This window comes from Erythranthe guttata, chromosome 11, assembly GCF_056151865.1.
Source record: "Erythranthe guttata isolate IM_541 chromosome 11, IM_541, whole genome shotgun sequence".
NCBI classification, from domain to species: Eukaryota; Viridiplantae; Streptophyta; class Magnoliopsida; order Lamiales; family Phrymaceae; genus Erythranthe; species Erythranthe guttata.
This window is the reverse complement of record NC_142543.1, coordinates 8087104-8114784: the sequence shown is the minus strand read 5'-3', so window position 1 is coordinate 8114784 and position 27681 is coordinate 8087104. Positions and strand designations below refer to the sequence as shown.

At 39.4% G+C, this 27681-nt stretch overlaps 4 protein-coding genes across 4 annotated transcripts; 3 read left to right on the top strand and 1 right to left on the bottom strand.

Annotated features, from left to right (window-relative positions):
• Window positions 1–11633: 11633 nt before the first annotated feature.
• Window positions 11634–14979, top strand: LOC105970698 (uncharacterized). The gene is made up of 2 exons (XM_012995531.1): window positions 11634–12050; window positions 14452–14979. Exons 1-2 carry the CDS (start codon window positions 11634–11636, stop codon window positions 14977–14979), a joined length of 945 nt encoding a protein of 314 aa, XP_012850985.1.
• On the top strand, window positions 14976–16241 carry LOC148766926 (uncharacterized). The gene has a single exon (XM_088825862.1). The coding sequence runs from the start codon at window positions 14976–14978 to the stop codon at window positions 16239–16241; it is 1266 nt and encodes a 421-aa protein (XP_088681988.1).
• A 613-nt stretch (window positions 16242–16854) lies between these two features.
• LOC148766925 (serine/threonine-protein phosphatase 7 long form homolog) lies at window positions 16855–17881 on the bottom strand. Its single transcript, XM_088825861.1, has 4 exons — window positions 17660–17881; window positions 17469–17572; window positions 17303–17390; window positions 16855–17223 (listed from the first exon to the last, which is right to left on the bottom strand). Exons 1-4 carry the CDS (start codon window positions 17879–17881, stop codon window positions 16855–16857), a joined length of 783 nt encoding a protein of 260 aa, XP_088681987.1.
• A 3548-nt stretch (window positions 17882–21429) lies between these two features.
• Window positions 21430–22700, top strand: LOC148766924 (uncharacterized). Its single transcript, XM_088825556.1, has 2 exons — window positions 21430–21610; window positions 21708–22700. The coding sequence occupies exon 2, from the start codon at window positions 21726–21728 to the stop codon at window positions 22455–22457; it is 732 nt and encodes a 243-aa protein (XP_088681682.1). The 5' UTR covers window positions 21430–21610; window positions 21708–21725; the 3' UTR covers window positions 22458–22700.
• Window positions 22701–27681: the final 4981 nt, after the last annotated feature.

Here is a 27681-nt window from a genome sequence, read left to right as displayed (position 1 = left end):
TGCTCGTAGTGGTGGGGCTGATCTGCCTTTTGAGTAGAGATACATGGAAGACATCATGGATCTTCGAGCCTTCGGGTAGGGACAAGCAATAGGCAACCTTGTCAATCCTTTCAACAATTGGAAACGGGCCATAGTAGCGGTTGGAGAGCTTCAGATTGCGGCGGAGGACTACCGAGTTCTGCCGAAAAGGCTGCAGTTTCAGGTAAACAAAATCTCCCACTTGGAACTCTCTGTCTGTCCTTTTCAAGTCAGCATACCATTTCATGCAGTTTTGGGCCTGTTGTAAATTTTCCTTAAGCAATTCCACTGCACGTAGTCTGTCTTCGATGAATTCTGCTACCTCTGGATTGGCTATGTCCAGATAGGGTCCTAGAGATAGATGATTAGGACTGTAACCATAGAGGGCTTGAAAAGGGGTCACTTTGAGACTGGTATGGTAGTTAGTATTATACCAGTACTCTGCTAATGATAACCATTTGAGCCATCTGTGTGGGTGTTGGCTAGTACAACACCTCAAATAGTTTTCAAGACATTGATTTAAACGTTCTGTTTGCCCATCACTCTGAGGATGATAGGATGATGTCATATGAAGCTTGGTTCCCAGTAATTTGAATAGTTCCTGCCAAAAAATACTTGTAAAAACTTTATCTCTATCAGTAACAATACTGATAGGTTGACCATGCAACTTGAAGAAATGGTCAAGAAAAAGTTTAGCCACAGTCAGGGCCGAATAAGGGTGTGACAAGGCTAAGAAATGTCCATATTTGGTCAACATGTCAATGACTACCAAAATCACACTCTTCCCTTCTGATTTTGGTAGTCCTTCAATGAAATCCATTGAAATATGAGTCTATGCTCCCTGTGGAATCTCCAATGGCTCCAACAGTCCTGAATAGGGGATGTTGATATGTTTGGCTTTTTGGCAAACTTCACACTGTTGCACCAACCTAGTCACATCCATTTTCATCCCAGACCAATAAAAATAGCCCTTAACCCTTTGATAAGTACCTTGTATCCCAGAATGTCCTCCGATGGCTGTGGAATGGATGTTCTCCATAATTTTGTGTCTCAGCCCTTCATCTCCACCAACACAGATCCTTCCTTTGTATCTTAGAATTCCTTGCACCACTGAATACTCTCCATATGCCTTGTCATCAATAGACTTGGCCCCAAGTATCTTGGTGATCCCAGAATCCTTGGTATAACTCTCAATGACCTCAGTCATCCATTTAGGTTGGAGGGTGGAAATAGCATTCAGCTCTGTCTGGCCCCTCTCCTGCCTTGAGAGGGCATCTACTACTCTGTTTTCAATGCCCTTCTTATATTGTATTTCATAATCCAACCCAATCAATTTTGAAATCCATCTCTGTTGTAAGGCAGTAGTAACTTTTTGCTCCATAATGTACTTAATACTTTGCTGGTCAGCTCTCAATATGAAATGATGCCCTTGCAAATAGTGCTTCCACTTTGCTACTGCCAACAGAACAGCCATGAACTCCCTCTCATAGATGGATAGGTTCTGATTTCTAGAACTTAGAGCCCTGCTAAGAAAAGCAATAGGCCTAGAATCTTGCATTAGAACTGCCCCTAGCCCTGTGGAACTAGCATCAGTCTCCACAATGAAGGGTCTGCTGAAATCAGGTAAAGCCAGAACTGGAGAGGTACTCATTGTTTCCTTCAGTTTCTGGAAAGCTGCTACTGATTCAGTGTCCCAATGGAATCCCCCTTTCCTCAACATGTTTGTTAAAGGCTTGCTAATCACCCCATAACCTTTAATAAACTTTCTATAATACCCAGTAAGGCCTAAAAATCCACTTAAGCCTTTAACAGTGGAAGGTTGAGGCCATTCTAACATGCACTGAATCTTGCTTGGGTCAGTTGATACTCCCTTGTCACTGATAATATGACCCAAGTATTCAATACTTGTTTGCCCAAACTGGCATTTTGACATCTTTGCATAAAGATTGTGTGTGTTCAGAATAGTAAAGACTATTTGCAAATGTTCCAAATGCTCAGTGAAGGTAGGACTGTAGACTAGGATGTCATCAAAAAATACCAATACAAACTTCCTCAAATGGCCAGTGAACACTTGGTTCATTAGTGATTGGAAGGTAGCTGGGGCATTACATAGCCCAAAAGGCATCACCAAGAATTCAAAATGACCATGGTGAGTCTTGAAAGCTGTCTTATACACATCTTCTTCTTTCATCCTTATTTGAAAATACCCAGATCTTAAATCCATTTTTGTAAACCATTTTGCACCATTCAGCTCATCCAACAACTCATCTATCACAGGAATAGGGTAGTCATGTTTGACAGTCATAGTGTTTAAGTATCTGTAATCAACACACATCCTCCAAGTCATGTCCTTCTTTTTAACTAGCAGAACTGGGGAGGCAAAAGGACTCTGACTGTTTCTTATTGTCCCATTTTTCAACAGCTCCTCTACTATACTTTCTATCTCATTCTTTGATGAATGTGAGTATCTATAGGGACATAATTGCTTAGGAACATCATCAGGCTTGAGAATGATCTGGTGTTCTGTTCCTCTGATAGGGGGCAGTTCTTGTGGTTCCAAGAATAATTCCTCAAATTGCTGCAGTAATTATGCTACCTCAGTAGGGACTGACAGCTGTAAGTTGGGGGTGTGAGGACCAATTTTCTCCATGGGTGTTATTGATAACAGCTGGTTCCCATTAACCTCCTCATGTGCAGTGATCAGCAATTTATGTTATCCCCTCCTAATTTTAATGAACCTCCTCTTGTAATCAAACTTCACTGGGCTGTTTTCCCGCAGCCAGTCACACCCTAAAATGATGTCATAGCCCCCCATTTTCAGCAACCTCAGAGGAAAAGAGAAAGGCTCTCCTTGAATCCACCATTTAAGCCCTTCTACCACCTGCCTGCTCATCATTTTTCCCCCATCTGCCACTGTGACTAGCATGGGTTTGGCCTTTGTTATGACACAATTAATTTGCTGTGCCAATTGCTCAAAGATAAAACTATGAGTGCTCCATGTGTCAATAAGAATCTTGATAGGCCCATTTTCTAACTCTCCTTGCACCTTAATTGTTCTTGCTCCTCTCTGCCCTGCAATAGCATTCAAAGACACATCAACCCCCTCTATTTGCCCTTCATTCTCAACTTGTTCCATGCTACTCATGGCCAACAAATGAGCATCCTCCTCTGCACTAGTCATCACCATGTATAACTGAGTGTACTTGCACTTGTGACCTGGTTGGTACTGTTCATCACAATTAAAACACAACCCCTTCTCCCTCCTAGCCCTCATCTCTGACAGTGTGAGGTTCTTCCTTGGCGGATAATTAGTTTGAGTAGGGTTGGTTTTGGCTAAAGCAGTTTGTGTGTTTGGATGATTGTGTTGCAATGGCTTCTTTGGCTGAAAAGCCTGGGCAAATATTTGTTTGGACTGAAACTTTCCTCTCCTTGCAAAAGCTTCTAACAGTGCCTCTTGTTTTCTGGTTTGATCAAAAGCTTGCTGTAGATTCTTTGCTACAAAGAGAGAGGAAAACTGTTGATTGTCTTCAGCTAAACCACTCTCAAAGCATGTCATGAAAAAATCTTCATCATACACCCTAGTATTAAACACCATCAGATAAGATTTGAGCTCCTCAAACCTACTGATGTAGTCCTCCAAAGATGTAGTAACCTTCAACTTCATCAACTCAGATAAAACCTTAGCTTCTTTCAGCTCTTCAAACCTTGCAGCCACCAACCCTACAAACTGATCCCAGGTGTAATCACCGCCCTGTTGCAGCAGATGGCTAAACCAGACTGCTGCCCTTCCCTCAAAATTTAACCCTGCCAATGTTACTTTCTGCTTCTCAGTGAGATTAGTAACTAGCTGAAAATACCCTTGGCATTTGAATAACCAGCCTCTAGGGTTTGTTCAATCAAACCTGGGAAATTTCAGTCTAGGGTTTGGGTTGAAATTTCCAGCAAAAGGATCTGAGTGTCCTACTTGATCATTATTTCTGTTAGATCTGGAATCATGAAAGGTCCTAGTCATATTCTCATGCTGAATATGAGGTGGGAATGAAGCATTTCCTGCAGATGAGCCCTCTCCCATAATGGATTTATCCCTGTGATAAACTTCCATTCTTTCTGCAATTTTGGCCAGTTGGATCTGCAGGTTTTCAAAAGATTTCTCAGCCCTTAGCTGATTTTGATGGATCTGCTCCTGCAGGTTCATCTCCACAGCCTGCCTTTTCCTCATCTCCTCTTGAATCCTCTGTTCCACCAATTTCTTTTGTGTTTCCAGCTGATCCTTTGCTCTAGTGCCTTCTGCCATGATGAATGTCTCTCTGTTGTGTTAATCGTGTAAACCTTGCTCTGGTAGCCAATTGTCAGATCCCTGATATATTATATTTTAATAAGATGCATTGAATGCAGTAAAATATTAATATGTTAATAAGAAAGTAAGCTTGGGAAAGAAGAAAGTAGGTGAAGGGCAGAAGAAATAAAGAAAGGGAGAATAGTTTCCAAATCTGAATTGCTTTCCAATTTAGGGTTCATAGTACATTTATAGTACTAGCACAAAACAAAAACATTCCCTTACTTCAGCCCGATAATAAAAAAGACTACTAATAAACGTAAATAAAACACTGAGCCCAACTACTACTTAAACCCATCAGCCCAATAGTGACATAAAATTGTAATAATGGCCCAATTGCTAATCTCCTTTTGCGACGTCGTTTCCCTTCTCAGCCACAATCAACATCGTGTTCCCAATTCCCTCATATCCAAAAATCAAATCTTTACCACTTCTAGGTTTCCTCCTCCCTTTTCCACCCCAATCAACCAATTCCGCCTCATTTTCCGGCAATTTGGCCGCAACCCTCGCACTGCGTTTCTTCTTCGTTCCCCAATTCTTCAATTTCTCACCGTACTTTGCCATTAAGGGTTCCCAGGATATGACACAAGATTGATATTTTAGCTTCAGAATTAGTTCAATTGTATATATATATATTATATATGCTTTACATATTTCGGTCCTTTAAATGCTATAATGAGCTTTCAACTTGTTAATTCATTTTTCTTGCAATTTTTTTCGTAAATCAAGGCTGGGTTACTTTGAAAATTTGAAAGAATTGGTCTCATAGGACTCCCCAACACAAAGACTCCCCAACACAAACCAAGAAACAAATAAATTATATTTTACCAAACATTAATTAAATGGCGAGTTTTGTTGGCTAAAATTTTCAATTCAATGATTTTGGGAACAGTTGGAGTTCATACGGCCGACGATGGAGGATGGTGATGAGAGATCGGAGTGACTCAGGGGGCAATCGGTGAGATTGTGGAAGAAGGTGGAGACGCGGCCGCTGGAGATGGAGGACGGCGGAGACGCGGGCGGCCGCTGTAGATGGTGGACGGTGGAGACGGTGATGGAGCACGGTAATTCCTGGAGAAGACGAGAAGGTTTTTTGAGGGGAAAGTCTGAACAACGTGTCGAGATTTTGAGATGTGTGGGTTAATTATTAGGGTTTAATTAATAAATTAAACAAGTTTTTATGTTATTTAATTACTAATGACTTAGAATTAACTTGTTGTTTTCATTGGGTCCTACGCACTCACGGAATGTAATTTCTCTATGTATTTTTCCTCTTTTAATTCTTTTTCCTTTTTTTTTTATTTCCTATTTTTCTTTTTATACTTTTTTTTTTTCTTTCCTATTTTTCTTTTTTTTTTTTTTTCGGTGTGATCTAGTATGAGTTATCTTATAATCAATGTTATCAGAACCGGACCGGACACAAAACCGGATAGGTAAATGAGTCATGGTTGGACCGGTTCAACCGGGTTCGACCCGGGTTTTTTAATTTTTCAATTTTTTATTTTGTAAATATTTTTATTGATTTTAAATTTCAAAATTAATATATTTATATCTATCTTTTATATATTTTAAACATTTTTTTTCCATTTTAATACAATATCCCTTACTTTATTTTATTTTATTTTTTGTTTTATTTTTTTTATTTTATTCTTTATCTCTCATCTCTATAATTTTCTCTATCTTCCCACTTTTTCTGCTCTCCTTCACGCAGCCCCTCTCTATCTCCTCTCCCCTTCTCTCTCCTCTGTGAATTAAAAATTCTTCTTCTTCCCTCATTTTCTCTTTCTTTTTCTCTATTTTCTCCCATTTATTTCTCCATTTCCGGCCTCCGACCACCGAATTCAGCCCACGGCCGCTCATGTCTGCCCACCAGACCGTCTTTACAGTGGAGATCCGTCCACCTCCGGCCTCCGACCACCGAATTCAACCCACTGTCGCCCAGATCTGGTCACGAACAACCTTTACGACCAAGATCCGTCGACCATTATACTTGTTTTGACAAAAACCGGGGTCATTAACCGGTTCGCCGGTTTCCGGGTTTTACCCGGTTGAACCGGGTTTCGATCATTTGACCCCGGTTTTAGATTTTTCCGGTTTTGAAGCCCAAACCGGACCGCCTCATCGCCGGGTCGCGGTCGAACCGGTCCGACCGGCCGGTCCGGTCCGGTTCTTACAACATTGCTTATAATTAATTAATTAATGACTTATAAATTACTTTTTAATATAGGGATAATTAGTGAAAACCCCCAGCACATTAAGATATATTAGGATGGATCTACACCCTTTTCCAATATTAGTGAGACCCCCCTTAGTTATTTAATTAAATTAATATTAATATAATTATTAAATATTATACCTATATTACCCCTAATTATCAGATCTTATAATCACAAACCCTAGCCATATATTTTATATTCAAAACCGCCGTTCTATCATCCCGATTCACGTTCTCTCTTCTTTATCGATCTGAAATCCACTTCTCTTCTTTCTCAATCTGGGAATCCCGGTAATGGCGGTGGAGGCGGCGGCTACGGAGGACGAAGGTGGCGCCACGTCTCAACAACGACGAAGGAGTCGTTCTCAAATCTCCGGCACCGTGAAGAAAATTAAAGAACAATAGCCGCTATGGAGTCGATTCTCGCTTAGTTCGCTTCGTTCTCAGCCGCTATGGAGTCGATTCTCGCTTAGTTCGCTTTGTTCGTTATATTCGGTGGCCACCAAAGGCGTTGGAATCGAATATGGGAGACCCTTCGTTTTTTTTTTTTTGGTAATGGTTAACCCCTCTCTACCTCCACCCTCGTCTGCATCGTCAGATCTGGTAACATCGCTCTGCTCCACCGCAACCATAATTTAAAAAAAAAATCGGAGATGTTTTTATTGATGGGTATCTTTTGCAGCAATATAGTTGTTTTCGTTATTCTACTATTTTTAGTATAGTTGTTTTCGTTATTCTACTATTTTGTATAGTTGTTGATGGGTATCTTTTGCAGCAGTATAGTTTTTTAATTAGTTGTTTTCGTTATTCTAATTAGTTAATCTTATAATGGAAATAATATAATATATAATTAATTTAATAAATTGTGAAACTGATGTATCATTGTTTTAATACCAATAACCGGAAATTCTCCTGATCGATGAGATGTTTGCTGTAGAAAGCAAGGATGGTGGTATATTGGTGTTCTTTTATTTGCTTTGTTTGTTTTGATATGCTAATTATTGTTTAATTATGGAGTAGTTTCTATTGTCCATGCTTTAAAAATCATGGTGGTTTGAAATTAGAAAATCAAGATTTGACGAGAATGCTCGAAGCAAACTATTTGATATGTCAGGATGTGTTGCGATGTTCATGTTGTTTCAATTTCGGAGAAATAGTTGTTTGTATCATTTTTGTAGTTGTATTTTCTTTTTTTTTTTATAGTTGTTTTGTTAATTTTTGTAGTTGTATTTTCTGCTTTTTTATAGTTGTTTTGTTAATTTTGTAGTTGTTTATGTTACTTTTATAGTTGAATACTTGTTACCATTGTATTTTATTTTTTTTATTACTTTTTGTAATTGATTTGTGATATTTGTCGGTGTTTTAAATTTGTAGGTGGTGAACTTTTGTCAACAATTGCTCCCATTCTTTGGATTGTTGTTGGAGGTGGACCTGGAGAAAAAATACGTAAAAACCCCCTAATTCATTTACTTACGCGTAATGGCGTGCCGTTTTTGTTGGAATTTTGGTGTGTTTTTTTTGCTTTTGCTTTTGCTTTTGTGGATTTCAATAATTTGTAGTTGAGTCAATATAGTTGTTTTCGTATAGTAATATAGTTGTTTTTGCACAACAATATTATTGTTTTCATTACTTTTTAGTTTGTTTGAATAAATAGTTCATTTAACAAATAGTTGTTTTGGAGATGTTTTAATTAAATAATTAGTTAATCTTATAATGGAAATAATATAATATATAATTAATTTAATAAATTGTGAAACTGATGTATCATTGTTTTAATACCAATTGTTTTAATAATAGTCGTTTTATAATAGTCGTTTTAATAATAGTCGTTTTATTGGCATATAGTTGTTTTAACTGAAAACTAAAATAATATAGAAAAGTAATATTTAAAGAAAAATATTAAAATAAATATTAAAAAAAAAAAATTTTTTTTTAAAAAAATTATTTTTTAAAGAAGAAATAAATAAAAAAACGAAAATTAAAATTAAAATATAAAAAATGAAAAAAAATATATCAAACTAATGGATAATGAGTAGTGAATAATGGGAGGGTAAATTTGAGAATACAAAAAGAATGGGTTTCTCACTAATAAAGGAAAATGAGCTGGACCCATCCTTATTAAAATAATGTTAGAGGGGGTTCTCACTAATAGTCCCTTTAATATAAACCAAAATATGAAAGAAACTTTAAAATTATTTAGATAACTAAACCAAATAATTTCTGTGGGATAATTATTTATTTGCAGAATTTCAATTAGGGGTGCAAGTTGGAATGGAAATTCCAATATCTGCCGGTTTCGATCTGAAAAGTTCCGATTTTGGAACAACTTTTTTTAATTCTGACTTTCAAAATTCCAATTTCCAAATTTTTCCAATTTTTTTGGATTGGAATTGGAATTATATAAAATAAATTTGAAATTTTCGATTTTCGATCCGATTTAATTTCAAAAATTTATTCCGAAAAATTCCATTTTTTTCCGAGAAATACACCCATAAATAATATATTATATAATACTTATTTTTCCGAAAAATACACCTCAATAGTTTCGTTTTAGGATTTTGAGATAATAATTTTTTTTTAAAGTTTTATTAGATATTATGATGTGTTTAGTTTTATTTATTTTTTTGAACTGAAATTTAGTAATTATTAGTTTTATTTTTATCGACGTGGATGTTCATATTTTTTGGAAATTATGAACATTTTCGAAAACTTCCGCTAAGTTTTGGAATTGGGATCAACTTTTAGATTATGAAAATTTTGGAATTGGAATTGGAATTGATTTTGTACTTCCGTTTTTTTTTTTTTAATTTTCAGAAAAGGCCATTCCCGATCCGATCCATCCGGCGACAAAGTCGCAAGATCAACAACAGATTACTGACGAATTATTATTCTCTCGCAAATATATATTTTTTTGTCACACATCTGTCGGAAGTTTAGTCACAAAATAGTGACAGACATTTCGGTCGCTACATCCGTCGGTGGAGGTCATTTTTCGTCGGTTGACCACAAATCAGCGATGGAAAAAATACGGTCGCAACATTAGCGACGGATTACTAACAAAATACAGTTACATGAAAAAATCATCGACGACTTTGCGACGAACTTTAAATCCCTCGTCACATTAGCGACAATGTACCAACCAAACTTGATTCTGTCGTAAGATCGGCGACAGAATAGCAACCAAATATGGTGTCGTCGCAAGATCAACAACAGATTACCAATGAACTTTAAATATGTCACATATATTAATAAGTTCGTCAATAATCTGTCGGCAATGTGTCAGTAAATAGTGACAGTCGTTCCTGTCGCTAAATTTCCGTCAATGAAGCCCTGTTTTCTTGTAATACCAATCAATATTTTCTATGGAATATTTTCTATGGTTTTTAGTTTATTTGGTCCTTGGGTATTCATATTTTACATATAAAATATAACATACATTATATTATGAAATTACAAAAATATATCATAAAATTATATTATAGATTTCAAAAAATAATCAAAATATTTGGAACTAAAATAAAACGAAAGTTTGAATTTTCGGTAATTTTATACACAATTTGCATTCCGTTCCAAACACATCAGAAAAATCGGAAATTAGAACTTCGCCATCAGAATAAAAAATACAGTTATAAATTCGGATATTTTCTTACCAAAATTCGCGAAATTCTGAAATTTCATTAAGATTTCCACCCCTAACGACATTGCATTTTTACTTTTATTTTTCCTTTAATTTATTTTATGAGACATACATACGTATGACGATGTTTTTTTGGTCGTCATATGTGTTATGATTTTAGATGTTATTACAATATGTTATTGAAAGAATGTTTAATGATGTTAATTATAAATGTATTAACATTGCCTATACTAGTTTATCATCAAATTAAGTTGATATACCAAATTGGGCCGACCCAATGGGACCCCAATTTATCTAATAATTGGGCCCACTATACGAAAGCACAATTGGACCCGATACACGAAAGCCCAAACACCTTCAAAATAAGGCTTGAGCCGAACAAAGTAAACCCAACCCAATCAACGACATATAAATAGAGGTTTTTACTCATTTGTTAAGGTACGTTCTATTAATCACAAGTATTCTAGAGCACAAATTCTCTATACCATCTCCACGATCCGTACATCTGACTTGAGCGTCGGAGGGGTTTCCGCCGGATCAACCCCCGGCTTAGTTCACGTGTGTTCATTTCGCAGGGAACTCATGATCATCAAATTGGCAAGCTACTGATCCATTTTGCTCTCCTAGCTCGTTAAATAGACTACCCCAGGTGATCTATGTAATTAGCATCATCATTTTGGCGCCGTCTGTGGGAATGCAAACCAGATCACATAGCCAGCAAGATCCTCATGAGTCATCTGCTCGAAGAGAGAATGACACAGCTAACAACCTCCCGATCCGCGGAGGATCTGGCTTGCCACCTCCTCCCCGTGCTCCCGATCCCTTTGCGATGTCCAAGTAAATCCCCCTCGGGATCCACCACTCGCCGATCCGCCACTCCCTGCTTCTCGAACGGTTCAGATAACCAAGGATGAGCTCCAACACATGATAGCAGAAGTCTCAACTCGTGCCGCCATAGAGGCTGTGACCCAATATATAGCCACGATGGGAGGAAATGCTCCCAACGCGCGATACCCGCACCTCCTCCACCTGTAGTCTCGCCCATGGCACCACCGCCAGTCCATAATCGAATAAGTGTGTCCTCATCCACTTCGGACCCACGGTCCTGGGTGCAACTATCCACTAATCACAGGGGAGCACAGCCTAGACAACAACGTCAATGCTCACCCCAACGGGGTAACGCGTCTCCACAGAGAGTCCCTCTCTTTAATGAAGGAGAAGGCGAGGTAAACAGTAGAATCTCTCGCCAAATTTCCTTCCCCCAATTGAACAATCCAATTGGAGAAAGAATGCCTGCCCCAGCAAGACGCAATCCTTTCACCATGGACAACCTAAACGAGGTATTACCTCAAGGAGTGAAAATCTCAGGATTACCTTAGTTTGAAAGAACCACCAACCCACAATAACACATAGAGAAATTCCACGCCATGGCAGATTTGTATGGCCCAACAGATGCATCAATGCGCAAGATGTTCCGCACCACTCTCTCCAAGCGGGCCATGAATTGGTTCAACTCTCTACCTACAGGATCGATCGACACCTTCTCTCGATTATCGCAACGCTTCACCAACCAATTCGCCATCAACAAACAATATGCCAAGACCCCAACACACCTTTTCTCTGTCATACAGAGAGACAACGAAACACTCCGCAACTACATCAAGCATTTTGTGGAAGCTGTCCAAGAAGTCCCAAGCGTAGGACAAGACATGCTCTCCCGGACCATGCACCAAAACTTGAAGTCGGGTAGATTCAAAGAATCTATTGCCGGAAGGCCTCCTAGAAACCCCGATAAATTGTTAAATCGAATTGATAAATACGTACGAATGGAAAAAGCTGTTAGAGTAGGTGGCCGAAAAATCAACTAATTGTTGTGTTTTCTCACGCTACTCGTAAATTATCTATTTTGTATTAATGATAAAACCCCCTTTGGCATTGTATATCTTTGTCCATTGCATAAGCATAGATGTAGTCCTTACAGTTACTTAATTACTATAAATATATCTAGTAGAATCGTGAGATTATTTATTTAATTATAGTAACTGTTAAATATAGTTCCTAGTCAACGGGTTACGCCACTAATGAGGATATTGGCCTTTCCCATTCGAGACTAGCACTTAGTGTATGTGTACTGCGTCTCATCAGTCAACGGTGTTGTGACATCGGCATACATAAGTGGGTGCTCATAAGTTGATGAGTTCACTGAACTCCCTCAATCTAGAGATCTGTAAGTGGTTCCCAATAATCGAGTAGATGTTTCTATGATATAGTTGTACACCATTAATCCTTAAGACCCTGACATCACCGTGACTTCACTAGAGGACCAGCTGTATCGTGACCTGTCCCTGAGTTCCACCGAGGACCACCCCAAGGGCCAATGTTCGTGTAGTCCAAAATCTAGTGGGAGGTCTCTGCATTGTAGTAGGAGATTCGATCGCTTGATTAGTCATGGATATCCAGTGTTTTCTTGCGATTTATATTCCATGAAGTCTTTGGCCACAGCTGAAAGTGCCGTGATTAGAGAAATGTGTTTCTCTAAGTCAAACACGAACGGATTATATAATCAAGAACATCCACACTGTTATTGAACTCATAAAGAGGTCTCGACGAACCAATGCCTCTAGTTGAATCGGGATATATGTATCGAAGGGATCGTATTGTACGTTAACTATATCACACGGTTCTTGCAGGTACTTCATTTGTATCTAGGGAATCATGACGCATAGTTGCTAGATGCCAATCTTGATTCGTTGGGTAGTTAAGTTGAAACTAGCTTCAACATAATTGTAACTCTAGGGACGAGTTTAAACCACAATGGGTTGTGGGCCCACGGCTAGCTTACACCTGAACCATCGAAGGTCACACTGCTCGTGTACCTGAGATCCTTAATGCAACTATCTAAGATTAATTAGTTAATCTTAGTGTAATTGGAAGTCAATGTGATTGAGTCCAACAATCGTAATTGTTAATTACGGATGAGAATAAGTAGAGGAAAATAATCCAACGGAAATTTAGTGAACTTTCTATTTGGGGAAGTTTCCCAATTTGGCAAGTCCTAAATTAGGGTTTCCAATTTCGGAAATTGGTAAATTGCAAAGTGGTACTCGTATCAACGAGGAATTGTGCTCGTCGTCAAAATATAATTGTTATATTTTTGCGAGCATTCGTTTGTTAGCAACGAGCTGAGAAAGAGAGTGGACTTAAGCTGTTGGGCCTAGCCCAACTTAAGGCATGTTAGGGTTTTCATAAGGAGCATATAAATAAGATTTATATGTCTTGTGAAAGATATGAAAAAACACACAAAAAACGACATAACACAAGCTTGAAACCCTAGCTTCTCTCCCCATGGCCGTCCACCTTGTAGCCGAAACCCTACCTCCGCCACCAGCTGTCGCGCCGCCGCCGGTCGCCGCCGCATCGGCATCTTCCTTTTCCCTTGGTTCTTCTTCGTTGTACTTAGCCTATCACGTATCTAGTGCTGCGTGGATAGTTCAATATACGAGGTGAAACCTAGGAGGAGGAAGATTATTATACCGCCAACGCCGCCACCAGGGTGTCCCCACGCGCCCCCACGCACCGCCACAAGTCGGTGATGCGAGAAGGCAATTCTGAAAAACTGCTCTCGGATTTTCTGCGCAATCCTGCGAGAAAATTCTGCATAAATCAACTGGTGATCGGATGGACGTGAACATTTGGCAGAAGCTTCACGACTCATAAATCTACAATCTCCTAGTAGCAATTGTCCATCTAGTAAATAACCATGGAAATATTGAAGTCAGAGCAGGGCTGTAATTTCAGATCAGCAAACAGGTTGGATCAGTAGGAGTGGGAAGAGCAGCTAGCCATCTTCTCGAGTCTTCGTTCGATTCATGCTTCAAGGCTAAAATATCGTTTTCCGTAATTAATATACATGTATTAATTAATTTATATTAATTGAGATTAATGTATGTTAATTGATTATTGAATCTGATAAATCTATATGTTCGATTATGTGTTTATGTGAATCGTTCGTTCAGCATGTTTATTATTTATTTTAATTTCGCGAGCATGCTATGATCATTTAATTTATGTTATTTAAATTAATTATATATGCGAGCATGTTTGTCGGTGATTGGAAGCGAAAAGGTACGCACTTAATTGTAATTTATTGTGCACGTGTTTGTTTATATAAATAAAATAATTTTTTTTCCGCTGCGTACACGTGCCTGATCCCCAACAGAAGCCTCTACCCATGCTCCTCCCAAGAGGAAGAAGGAAGATGACCGACAAGACGTTAGAGGACGGGATGATCGACGTCCACCACCCCCACCTCAAGGCCAACCATCTTCCTCCTACAATCGGTTCACTACGCTAAACACTCGCCTCACTGAAATCCTTCGTGTGATAGAACAAAGAGGTCTGGCAGAGCATCCACGCCCAATGCAGCCCAACGCGAAACGAGAAAGATCGGATCGCTATTGTCGATTCCATAAACATAAAGGACATACTATCAAGGAATGTGCACAACTTAAATTGGCAATCGAGAGGCTGATCAAGCAGGGCCACTTAGGCAAATACATTGATAAGCCTCGTCGAAATAAGCGCCATGATGACCTCCCACGCCGAGATAATAATCGAGATCAACGCAACGACGAGAGGAGGGGGGTCATCGGCGCGAACAAGATAACAATGATAACCAACCCACCCGGGGAGTCATTGCCTTCATCTCCGGAGGACCAGCGGGTGGCGACTCACAAAATGCGAGACGCACCCTCGCTCGATCACCACGTATGAATCAAGAGCACGCTTCTCCATCCACATCTATCTATCATATACGAAGACCTGATCATAGCATAGTCTTCGACTCCTCGGACCTTGAAGGCCCAGACGAAGATCATGTCGTCTGGTTGGTAGTGACAGCGTCGGTGGCCAACTTTTTGGTCAAGAAGATATTAGTGGACGGTGGAAGCTCAGCAGACATCATGTATCTCCATACATTCAAGCAGATGGGCATAGATAACGCCCGATTGAGCCCCACTACACCACTAAAAGGATTCACGGGGGAGGGCGTTTTATTCATGGGAGAAGTGGAGTTGCCCATCTTCTTAGGGGACAACCCTTGTCGAATTGCAAAGATGATAAAATTCCTCATCGTCGACAAGCCATCCTCCTATAACATGATACTAGGGAGGCCAGCGATCCATACATTCAAGTCAGTGTCTTCATCTTACCACCAAAACTGGAAATTCTCCACTGCTTATGGAATGGAAGAGGTACTTGGAGATATACGCCTCACTCGAGAATGCTATGCGAGAGCCCTACGTGAGCCATCCAAGAAGCCCAAACCGTCCGGAAGGGGAGACGACACCAAAAAACTCGACAAACGAAAATGGGTCAACGCGATCATCGAGGACGATAGAGAAATCCTCATCAGCATACCGGACGACAGCATCAAGCTAGCGGCCGTCGAAGAGCTTAAGCTCATAGAGCTCACACCTGAAGATGATTCCAAGCTCCTACGCATCGGATCCAATCTAGATCCAGAGATGGAACATCAACTAATCAACTTTCTGCGACATAATGGAGACGTGTTCGCTTGGAAATCCCAAGATTTGTCGGGCATTCCCCCTCAGGTGGCTCTACATCGGCTCAACGTCGACAAAAGGTTGAAGCCGATCAAACAAAGGAAGCGTACATTTGGTCCCGAATGCAACAAACACATCAAGGCGGAAGTGGAAAAACTTCTAGAGGCAGGCCATATACGACCATTTATGTATCCTGAATGGTTGTCGAAAGTAGTAGTTGTTCCCAAGCTCGGGGGCATGTGGAGGTTGTGCGTGGACTTCACCGACTTCAACAGAGTTTGCCCGAAGGACCCTTTTCCTTTGCCTAGTATCGACCAACTCATCGACTCGACCTCGGGATGCGAGCTACTCAGCTTTCTTGACGCTTATCAAGGATACAATCAAATCTTGCTCGCCCCAGAAGATCAAGACAGGGCTAGCTTCGTCACAGATCAAGGTACTACTGCTACCAAGTCATGCCTTTGGGGTTAAAAAATGCGGGGGCCACTTACCAACGTCTAGTGAACGCAATGGTCGCAGACCTAATCGGCAAGAATATGGAGGTACACATCGACGGCATGCTCATCAAAAGTATCAAGGTCTCGGACCACTTAGTCGATTTAGATCAGTGTTTCGCCATCCTACGAAAATACAAGATGAAACTCAACCCCCTCAAATGTTTGTTGGGAGTTCAGGGAGGTAAATTTTTGGGATATATGATTTCACAACGAGGAATCGAAGCTAATCCCACAAAAATCGAAGCCATCACCTCCATGGCTCTACCAACATCAATCAAGAAAGTCCAACAACTTAACGGCTGGTTGGCATCTTTGAACAAATCTATTTCGAGGTTGGCAGACAGAGGTCTCCCCTTCTTCAAGATTTTAAGGGGTGGAAAAAAGTTTGAGTGGGATTAAGCTTGTCAAAAAGCTTTCGTCGATTTGAAGTCATATCTCGCGTCTCCACCCTTACTCACAAAAGCTCAGCATGGAGACACCCTCCTCCTATACTTAGCAACCTCGGCTGATGCCATTAGCGCGGTCCTCATCCGAAATGGAAAAAAAGGCCATATATAAGTCGCACCCTTCAAGGAGCCGAACAACTACTACCACTCGTAGTATCCTGGATCTGTCTGAGGCCCACTAAACTCAATAAATGGATAGTCAACGGGAGAATCAAGTCGGCCATGCCATCTATCAACGTAGATACTGTGAAAACGAGCCCAATCTCTACCCCCTACGCCTCGACGATCATAAGAATGCAACTTAATCTCAACATCGTGATCAGTAGGATGTGGTGGTATACGCTGTACCCTACCAAACTGACGTAGCACCCTATACGGACGATGCAGCTCAACTCTCTCGTAAAGTATAAGGGGACAACTCGACAACCAAAGCTGTGGATGCACTACCTCAGGATACTCAAGTAAAGCGCCAAACTCAGGATCTAGTTCACTATAAGGCATCCATGTAAACTAGAAGAAAAAAAAATTTTTAGTATATTTTTTAATAGAGCACAAACATTAACTTAATTGCTGTTAACTTATAAATAACCTGATCCCAGAGCATCCGATCGAGCGTCGTACGATAAACACGTATATTGTTTCGCGAGGACCGAGTGTGACTAGTAGGCCTGATCCAACTGTAATATCATATGAAAATTTGCTAAGTCAATATATTAACCTTCATATAAATAAATTATTAGTACTAAGATGTTTACCGTGCACCGTAAGGAGGGTGGGGATATGCAAGACGACGGGGATCGTCATCTACTACTGGTACTATTGCTGGAGCGAGTAAAGGTATCCTCGACCATGCCCAACACTAATTATGAAACATAAAAAAATATAAAAAACCGCAAGTATAATAAACTACTAATTTAAATTTTAGAAGTATCAAAAATCCTATTACCTGTAACAGAGTAAGCGCACCACCTAGATTAGTTTTCCTCTTATCCAACTCAACAGTGCCGTCTTGTTCCACAACTTTCCTAAGTAAAGCCCCAGTGCATAGCTCACGATACAAATATCCAAGAACTGCACTACCCCAACTGAAAGTACGCACCACCTCAAGATCTTCGAAATGACGAAGATACAACAACGAGATTGCACTTGAAGATGTGTCAGGACACATAACCCCCCCAAGTAGCAATAACAGTAAACACCTGGTATGCTGCTGAACACGCTGCTCCGTGCTGTCATCTGTAATCTTGCATCCTCGTAAATATATGGCCAGATCAGTTGCATAGAGCCGTCTCCCTTTGAAAGCTATCTGAAGGAGTATATCCCAACCACGTCTGACAATAATCCTGCCACTGCTCCTTCGACCATGAAATATCCTGTCCAGTAACAGGTAGTCCGTCAACAGGCAAACCCCATAATAATGCGACATCCTCAAGTGTCACTGTCGCCTCCCCTGCTCGAAAATGAAACGTGTGTGTCTCCGGACGCCATCTCTCCACTAAAGCTGCAATAAGATGCAAATCGACTACGAGACGACCACATCGATATACTCCATAGAACCTAGTATCAACTAAGTACTGCATCACTCTAGGGTGTGGATCATCATCACCATCATCTCCATATAAACCCCAAATCCAACCATCACAGCGTCTCCCGCGCACAATATCATCCACGTTTGCCGATGTAATCGATCTAGATACGTGCTCTGACTGGCGGTATAGCAATGAAGTGTCTCGCGGACCATAAACATAACTGACATCCATCCTGTATAATAATATACATAGAACACTCAGATAATATGCACAAGTGTAATAATAAATACACACTAATAAATAAAATACTAAGATAGATTCAGATAATAAGTACAAATGCAAAGTCAAATAAAAAGTCAAACACGATAATAAAAGCCTACTTAGTCCGACGTGAAAACACGCTAATACATAGAAAAACTCAAATACAAAGTCAAACACGATAATTAGACACTATGTAGTCCGACGTGAAAACGTAGAAAATAATAATATAAATAATACAACTATCGGAGCCGTCTTGCTTGTTCCTCTCTTCTAGATTGTTGTCTTGCCCTTGTTTGTGGCACATCCATCTCATTAGGAATTCGACTGCGTCTTCGATCCCCTAATAGTGTTGGATCATGAATTAGTTCAAAACCAACATCCTCCCAATAGTGTTCACTCAACAGTGGTTGGAATATCCCAGAATAAGTGTTCACTAATCGATCAACAGTGTACAATCGTTCACATATACGGAGGCAGACAACATCCATTCACGGCACACGTGGAGGACATGACTGCAGGGGATTCCTGTTAGCTTCCATTTTCCACAAGTATAAGTTTGGTCCCTTAAACTCACGGTGTGTTTGTTATTTCCACCTCCACCTGGACGAGCTTTAGTGATCACCTCGGCAGAGAGCAGTTGCTGATTAAAACGAGTTGTGTAACATCCAACAGACTTGGCTTCATGTTTCCGGTAAACGCCATAAGCATACGTGGACCACAACTGTCCTCTCTGAACCATCAAATTGGCCTATTCGAGACGATTAAAAAAATACCTAAGAATGCGGTTGAATGTGAGGTCAACAATTGTTGAGATGGGAAGTTTTCGAGTTCCCTTGAGAACACCATTATGAGCCTCTGACATGTTTGTAGTAAGCTGACCACAACGATTGCCCCCATCATGTGCAAATGCCCATTTTTCTTGATCAATATCCTTCAAATAGTTATAAGCTTCAACACTCCGAGATTTGATCACATTAAGAATGTGGTTAAACTTCCAAATTTGAGACTCCGCTCCCGCCTTGTAGCATAGATCCTTCAAATCTACACTCTTAAAACGTTTGTTGAAATTGGAGCACACGTGTCTCAAGCAAAACCTGTGAAAAACATTAGGGGGAGCAAATTCGGGCAACTCCGCTAAAATCAAGACATATTTATTGAAATTCTTTAGATTTGTGCCAAGGTGAAAAAAGACACCTATTTAGGAACGGAGAGAGTATAAGATAAGAAAAACTGCACGCACTTTATAAAAATGACTTAATCAACATATGCAACAAAGTAAAAACGACGCATAGAGTGCTTCAAACCACATGTAGAGCTCAAATGAGATCCCTATGATGAATTATCAGCCAAATAATGCAGAGAACAAATGAGACATCTTAACAGGATTAGCCATGCAACATTCCAGGATGAATGGGCATCAAAAAGGGTTGACGTCAATTGACAAACTAAACATTGTTTAATAACAATCATATCATATTTTATTTTTATGGCAAAATCATGATTTCGGAGATCAAATCAATAGTTTCTAAACTGAAAGTTGAGTAATTTTTTATTTTAAATATGACATTTTATAAATCACCAATTTATTCCAACACACAAACATGTACACGCCCATACCCGAACCCATGACCTCACACATTAATTTTGATAGTTCAAACGTAATTAGTAAGGGAATCAGAAGGTCTAAATGGATCCAGGATGCTGACAGAAGCGGATACCGCCATGATCAAAAATAAAAAAATATAGTATATTTTCTTTAGATGCTTTAATTTACGTCTTTATTTAGGAATCTTATAATTAGGATTATTCTCCTGCCTTTTGGTCATCGGCTTTGTTATCTTTATTTCGTGCATTGTGATTGTTTTTGGATGACTTTGTGCTGCAAGAAATGTACAACATTATGTGTTGCAACTTCTATTGTGCTAACAGTTTGTGATGCAGGGGGAGTTAATCATTTCTGCAGGGGGAGTTAGTCTTGTCAGGAGGGGGAGTTCTTGTTAAACATGGATTATGACCAATCTATGCCAAAGGGGGAGATTGTTGGCGCCAGATTTTTGATTATTGAAGATTGAGGAAATCCTCCAATTTTTTGGAATTAAAAGATTGGTAAATATGTATTTCCATGTTTATTTTGGGGAATGAGAATCCTAGTTTGTAAAGTTCTTCTCCCACTATTACGAAGTGAGCGACTCTCGTTTTTAACTTCCGTGCTTGGGTGATGTCGGTTGGATGTTCTCCCTTCTTGAGATAAATTATGATTGGAGTGAACCAACACGGTTCGTCCTCCTCAATGTAATGCACTTCATCGGTTGAAGTTATCTCCGGTTGAGGCGAGGTGAGAAGAGTAATCCGACTCTCAATGCTTGCCATGGAGCTACCAAGCCTAGCTAATTTGTCCGCATGGATATTACTGGAGCGAGGTACTTGTCTTATTTCGTAGCTCTCGATCTTGGATAACAGAGTATGTGTGAGAGCTAAGTATTTGGCCATGGAGTCTTCTTTGGCCTCGTAAGTTCCGAGTACTTGGTTAACGACGAGCTGAGAATCGATTAGTATTAAGAGCTTACGCGCTTCGTCTGCTAGGGCGAAGCGGATTCCAGTGATCAAGGCTTCATATTCAGCTACATTGTTTGAGGCTGTAAATTCGAATCGTTGAGCATATTCGAATTCATCTCCGCTGGGGTTCGTTAATAAGATACCCGTGCCACCTCGTGTGGCTGTGGAAGATCAATCAACGCTGACGGACCAAGCGGGGATGGAGGTGCTCTCTTCTACTTAGGTCATTTCTACTAAGATATCGGCCAATACTTGCGCCTTGATGGCGGGGCGGGGTTTGAATTCTACCCCATATTCACTCAGTTCTATTGCCCATTTGGCTAACCGCCCGGATGTCTCGGGACTCCTTAATATCTGCTTCAGGGGGTAGTTGGTGAGAACCACCACTTGATGCGATTGGAAGTAAGGTCGGAGCTTCCGAGCTACGTTGATGAGAGCGAGGGTGAGTTTCTCCATGGTATGAGAGGCACACACGTCGTTTGATATCACCGATTGACAATCTTGATGATATCGGTTTTCAGGTCGGAGACCCGATTTTACTGGATCTTGTGGTTAGTATTTTTCTCAAAACAACCATTACTTTCGATGTTTTTCAATTTGTTTTTTTAGTTTCTTAAGTTCTTAAACTTGTAATGCCTTTTATTTCAGGGTAATCAGCTTATATCCATGAGTCTTGCTGCTAGGGCAGTTTCTCGAGATGACGATCGGATATATGATCTGTTTCAGGACAACGCTACACGGATGTATGCAGCTGGGACTCAACTTCTACGTAGGGATGGTGCTTCGTCCAGCTTACCTCCGATACCTGCCATACCTCCTATACCTTCTCCGCATCGAGATAGACGTACCAGAAGAAGGTCCAGCGCTACCGAAAGAGCTACTGAGGATGACGTGAGACAGACAAGAGAGGGGAACTATTATGCATCTACATCTCGGGTACCTCCATCTGGTGATGTTGCCGGTCCATTTGCTTCCCATACACCCTTTTATGCAGATGTTCCTGTGCATGGAGGTATGGACGATTTAGCTACTACACAGGGATTTATGGATATGTTCGGTGCGTCTACATCTCAGGTATCCATATTTACAGATTTAGTTGGTCCATCTACGAATGATTACGTTCCAGATATGCCATGGTCCGATTCTCTAGCTACCCCACATCCTCCTGCTATTGATACTCGGTTCTCTTCATGGGGTCCACATTTGGAGCTCAACTTGGGAGACTCAAGTCCCCAAGAGCGGATCCGACCACAATATAATGTTTCCCCTGTTCCATATCCACCCCATGACACCCAGTTTGTTGATGATGTACCGGCAGATCCGGACATTCGTCGAGATGGTAGGCCGCGTAGGACTAGACGGGCACCTGCATGTGGCACTGGTTCACATAGGCACTGACGTCATAGTGCCAATTTTATTTTCTTGTACTCATTTTGTCTTTTTACTCATTTTGGACCTATTTATTTTATATAACTCTTTTATTGGACCTATTTATTTTATATAACTCTTTTATTTTCTAGAACTCCTTTTGTTTTTGTCTACATATTTTATTGTGTTGATTAGATAAATATATGGACTGATTAATTTAACACTAATTGATAAAATGTAATAAATCTAATTGATAAAATGTAATAAATTTAATAAAATGTAGTTAGAATTGTTTTATTTGTAAAAAATAATTTCAAATCAGAAAATATTTAAAAAATCACAAAATATTAAAAAAAATCAGAAAATATTAAAATATTAAAATATTAAAAAATAATAAAAATATTAAAATATCAAAATAATAAAATATTAAAATATATTAAAATATTAAAATATTATAATATTAAAATATTAAATTATTAAATTAATAAAATATTAAAAATCTGGTAGAAGACGCCACCGGTGGCGGCGTCTCCAGCCGGTGCCGCCGTTGGCAGTGGCGTCTCCGGCTGGTGCCGCCGTTCCCGGTGGCGGCCAACCCCAATTTAATTACTCCTCCAAAAACAGCCCCAATTTAAAAACTCAATATTAAAACAACCCCAAAAAAAAAATTGCCCCCGTATTATGTTATAGTGATTGATGCTGCATTAGGGTCATAGAATTCACACCATTCATTTATTATGAGTTGTGTATTGATCTCAACTCTACCATCTAGCTGCAGGTAGGGTAGATAAAGTGCTAGTAGCCTTGGAAAACACAAAAGTTTCCTAGGAGAATCCGTGCATGAATATAATGATTTAGAACCCGACTTGTTTCTTTTGATTGTATTTTTCTATGTTTTACTTACCAGCTTTTAAGCCACGTGTAGGTTAATGGAATTTGTTAGAATAAATGGAATAAATGTGAATTCAATATTGGAATTAGTGGCAATTCAATATTGGAAGAAGTGGGCATTCATGTTGAAATAAGTGGGCATTCATGTAGGAATAAGTGGAGGATTGAATGTTAGAATTAAAGTGAATTTAAAGCACCATTGTCTAGATGTATCTAGACAAATGTGTTTTGATTTTCCTATGTATTAAATTAGAATTAAAAGAGTTGTTAGTCTAAGAGTCATTTTTTTAATTTATTAGTAGATTAATGTACTCCTCACTATAAATATGGAGTACTAGAGATGATTGTAAACAAGACAAAAAACAAAAAGAGAGGTAATTTTTGCATCCACATAACACTTGTATTTTACTTTGTCTACTCAAAAATATTATTTTTTCAAGTCTTCACAAAATCACTAAAATACAAATTTGGGATTAATTATTTTTATCATATTCTGGTTCCTACAAATTGGCATCAGAGCCATCTTAAAAATGTCCACCAACCTTGCTTCTCTTATACCTCGTTTAAATGGCGAAAAATTCGATTATTGGAGTAATCTAATGAAGCTTTGTCTTGAATCCCAAGACATTTGGAGCGTTGTTGAAGACGGTATTCAGACTCCCGAAAATGAGGATCAATTGACGAATGCACAAAGGCAAACTTTGAGAACCGAAATGCAAAAAGATCGAAAAGCTCTTTTTTAAATATATCAAGCCATCGAAGTTTCCGTCTATGAAATACTAACCAAGGCGAGTAGTTCCATGGTGGCATGAGAAATTCTACAAACAACCTATGCTGGGAAAAATGAAGTAAAGAAGGTTTGTTTGCAATCTTTGAGGGCTGAATTCGAAAAAATGAAGATGAAAGAAAACGAAAAAATTGTTGAAAATTTTACAAGAATCATCTCTCTTGTAAATCAAATGGCGACAAATGGCGAAGTCCTGGAAACCCAAAGGGTTGTCGAAAAAATTATGCGAAGCTTGCCGGTGAAATTTGATCATGTTGTTGTGGCTATCGAAGAGTCACAAGATCTTTCATCAATGGCGTTGGAGAGTTGACAAGGACGATTGGAGGCACACGAAGCAAGGATCCTTCAAAGAAATCCTCAAATCTCTTCTCGGGATCACGCAATAAAATCCTAAATTACATTCACAGGAGGCCGTGGCTTGTTCCGTGGACGTGGCCGAGGTCGTGGCAAAATAAGAGGAGGAAGAAACTCTTAGAACAATTACCATGGAAAAGCCAAATCAAATGATGAGGCGAAAGAGGAGGAGAAATATTTTCCGAACAATTTGCAAAGAGGAAGAGGCCGAGGTCGAAGATCATATAAATGTACAAGGCCTTACATTGAGTGTCATTATTGTCATAAACTGGGACACAAAATCAATGAGTGTTGGGAAAAATATCCAGAAAAAAGGCAAGAAGTTGGTTATTTGCATCAAAATAAAGTCGAAAATATAGAGACTTTATTGATTGCATCTAACGGTAGCTTTGAAAAATACTTGGTATTTGGCTAGTGGTGCGAGCAAGCACATGACGGGGAATAAAAAATTATTCTCAAATCTTGTCGAAGCTAGCCATGGGACAGTTACGCTTGGAGATGGATACACCTACGCATTACAAGATGTTGGAGAAATTGTCTTCAAAACAAAATCCGAAAAAGTCGAAACAATGTCCGAGGTTTACTATGTACCTAACTTGGCAAGTAATTTGCCAAGTGTTGGTCACTTGATGAGGAAAAGTTTCAACATGTTTTTCGACGAATTCACTTGCGTTTTTGAAAAAGAAGGATCAACACATTGCAAATATCGGTATGACCGGAAATAATATTTTTCCGTCAAACTTGATAATTTTGAAGCCTCTTGCCATTTAACTGTGAAGGACGATGTTTCAAAGTTGTGGCATGACCAGTTTGGGCATCTTAATTTCCAAAGTTTGAAGGAGTTATCAAACAAGGAAATTGTTCAAGGATTGTCGAGCATTAAAGCAATGGACGAAATTTGTGAAGAATGCCAATTGGGGAAGCAACACCGAGAGCCATTTCCTTCCAAGTCAAATTGGAAATCAAAGTCCCTATTGGAGCTCATTCATAGTGACCTTTGTGGACCATTTCAAGTTCCCTCTCTCGGTGGTAATCGGTATTTCTTGTTATTTATTGATGATTTTACAAGAAAAGTTTGGGCTTATTTTGTGAAAGAAAAATCCGAAACTCTATCATGCTTCAAAGATTTTAAAATACAAGTTGAGAAATTTTCGGTTTCAAAATAAAAAAATTGAGGAGTGATTGTGGTGGAGAATATATATCTTCTCTATTTGATGAATTTTGTCGAATCCATGGGATTAGACATGAATTCACGACCCAGTATACACCGCAACAAAATGGCGTGGCGGAGCGAAAAAATCGAACAATCATGGATATGGTTCGGTGTATGTTGAAAAAGAAGAATATTCCATTGGATTTTTGGGCTGAAGCGGTCGCTTGTGCCGTTTATTTGATCAACCGATCACCGACGAATATCTTGGATAATTCTACCTCAAATGAGGTGTGGTATGGTAAGAAGCCAAATGTTAGTCATCTTAAAACATTTGGTTGTCTTGCATATTCACATATTCCAAATGCTATGAGGACCAAGCTCGACGATAAAGCCGAAAAATGCATTTTCATTTGGTATAGTGAGAGGTCAAAAGCTTACAAGTTTTACAATCCTCAAACGAAAAAAATTGTGCTAAGTCGTGATGTTCATTTTGATGAAAAATCCTCTTATGATTTTTCAAAAAAGTCAGAATCATTAACTTGGCTGACCCTTGGAGACGAAGAAGGCGATTCTCAAGCAATGCAACCAAATGATGGTGAAAATGAGTCTCCACAAAATTCACCATCACCCCCGCCAAGAAAAACGAGGAGTTTGAGATAACTCTATGATGAAACGGAGGAGGTGAATGCCGGGGAGGATCCAATCTCTTTTGAAGAAGCCTCAAAAGAAGAAAAGTGGAATCAAGCGATGAAAGAAGAGATCAAGGCGATTGAAAAAAATGAAACTTGGGAGCTCACACCTTTACCTTCACACAAATCTCCTATTGGTGTGAAATGGGTGTTCAAAACAAAAACCAATCTTGATGTTTCCATCAACAAATACAAGGCGAGGCTTGTTGCAAAAGGATACAAGCAAAAAGAAGGAGAAGACTTCAATGAGGTATTTGCTCCCGTTTCACGACTTGATACAATTCGTTTAATTATCTCTCTTGCGACTCAAAATGGTTGGAAGTTGTATCAAATGGATGTCAAATCAGCATTCTTGAACGGATTTCTTCAAGAAGAAATGTATCTTTAGCAACCTCCCGGATTCATCAAAAAAGGCGAGGAAGAAAAGGTGTACAAACTCAAGAAAGCTCTCTATGGCTTGAAGCAATCACCCCGTGCATGGTATGATCGAATTAATGATTATTTTATTAAATTTGGTTTTGGTCGTTGTCCTTTTGAGCACACTCTTTACATCAAAAGGGATTCTAACGGCGGTTTTATGGTGGTGAGTCTTTATGTTGATGATTTAATCTTCACGGGTGATGATTTTGAGATGTTGGCAGAGTTCAAAGCTTCTATGATGAAGGAGTTTGAAATGACCGATCTAGGTGAATTGCATCATTTTCTTGGCATTAATGTGGAACAATCAAAAGGAAGAAATTTTATTTCTCAAGAAAAATATGCAAAAGAAATTTTGAAGAAGTTCAAAATGGAGAACTCAAATCCGGTGTCAACTCCTTGCATCACGGGCTGAAAATTAAGCAAAGAAGGTGAAGGAAAATTGGTGAACACAACCAAGTTTCGAAGCTTAATTGGAAACTTGATGTTTCTTACAGCCACTCGTCCTGATATCATGTTTGGTGTATGTTTGATTAGCAGGTTTATGGAGAAGCCATATTCGAATCATTGGGAGGCGGCGAAAAGAATTCTTCGATATGTCAAAGGAACCATTGATTATGGTATTTTTGACGAAAAAAATATTTCTGTTAAACTTCTTGGTTTTACAGATAGTGATCTTGGTGGAAGCGTGGATGATTCTAAAAGTACTTCCGGTTATGTTTTTAATGTTGGAACTGGAGCAATTTCTTGGAGTTTGAAAAACAACCAATCGTGGCCCTTTCTACAACCGAAGCGGAGTACATCGCGGCTTCTTCCGCCGGATGTCAAATTATGTGGTTGAGAGGAATTCTCGAAACCTTAAGTTTCAAGCAAGATGGGCCTACAATTCTCTTTTGTGATAATAGCTTGGCTATTTCTATCTCGAAAGATCCAGTTCTTCATGGAAGAACAAAGCACATTTGA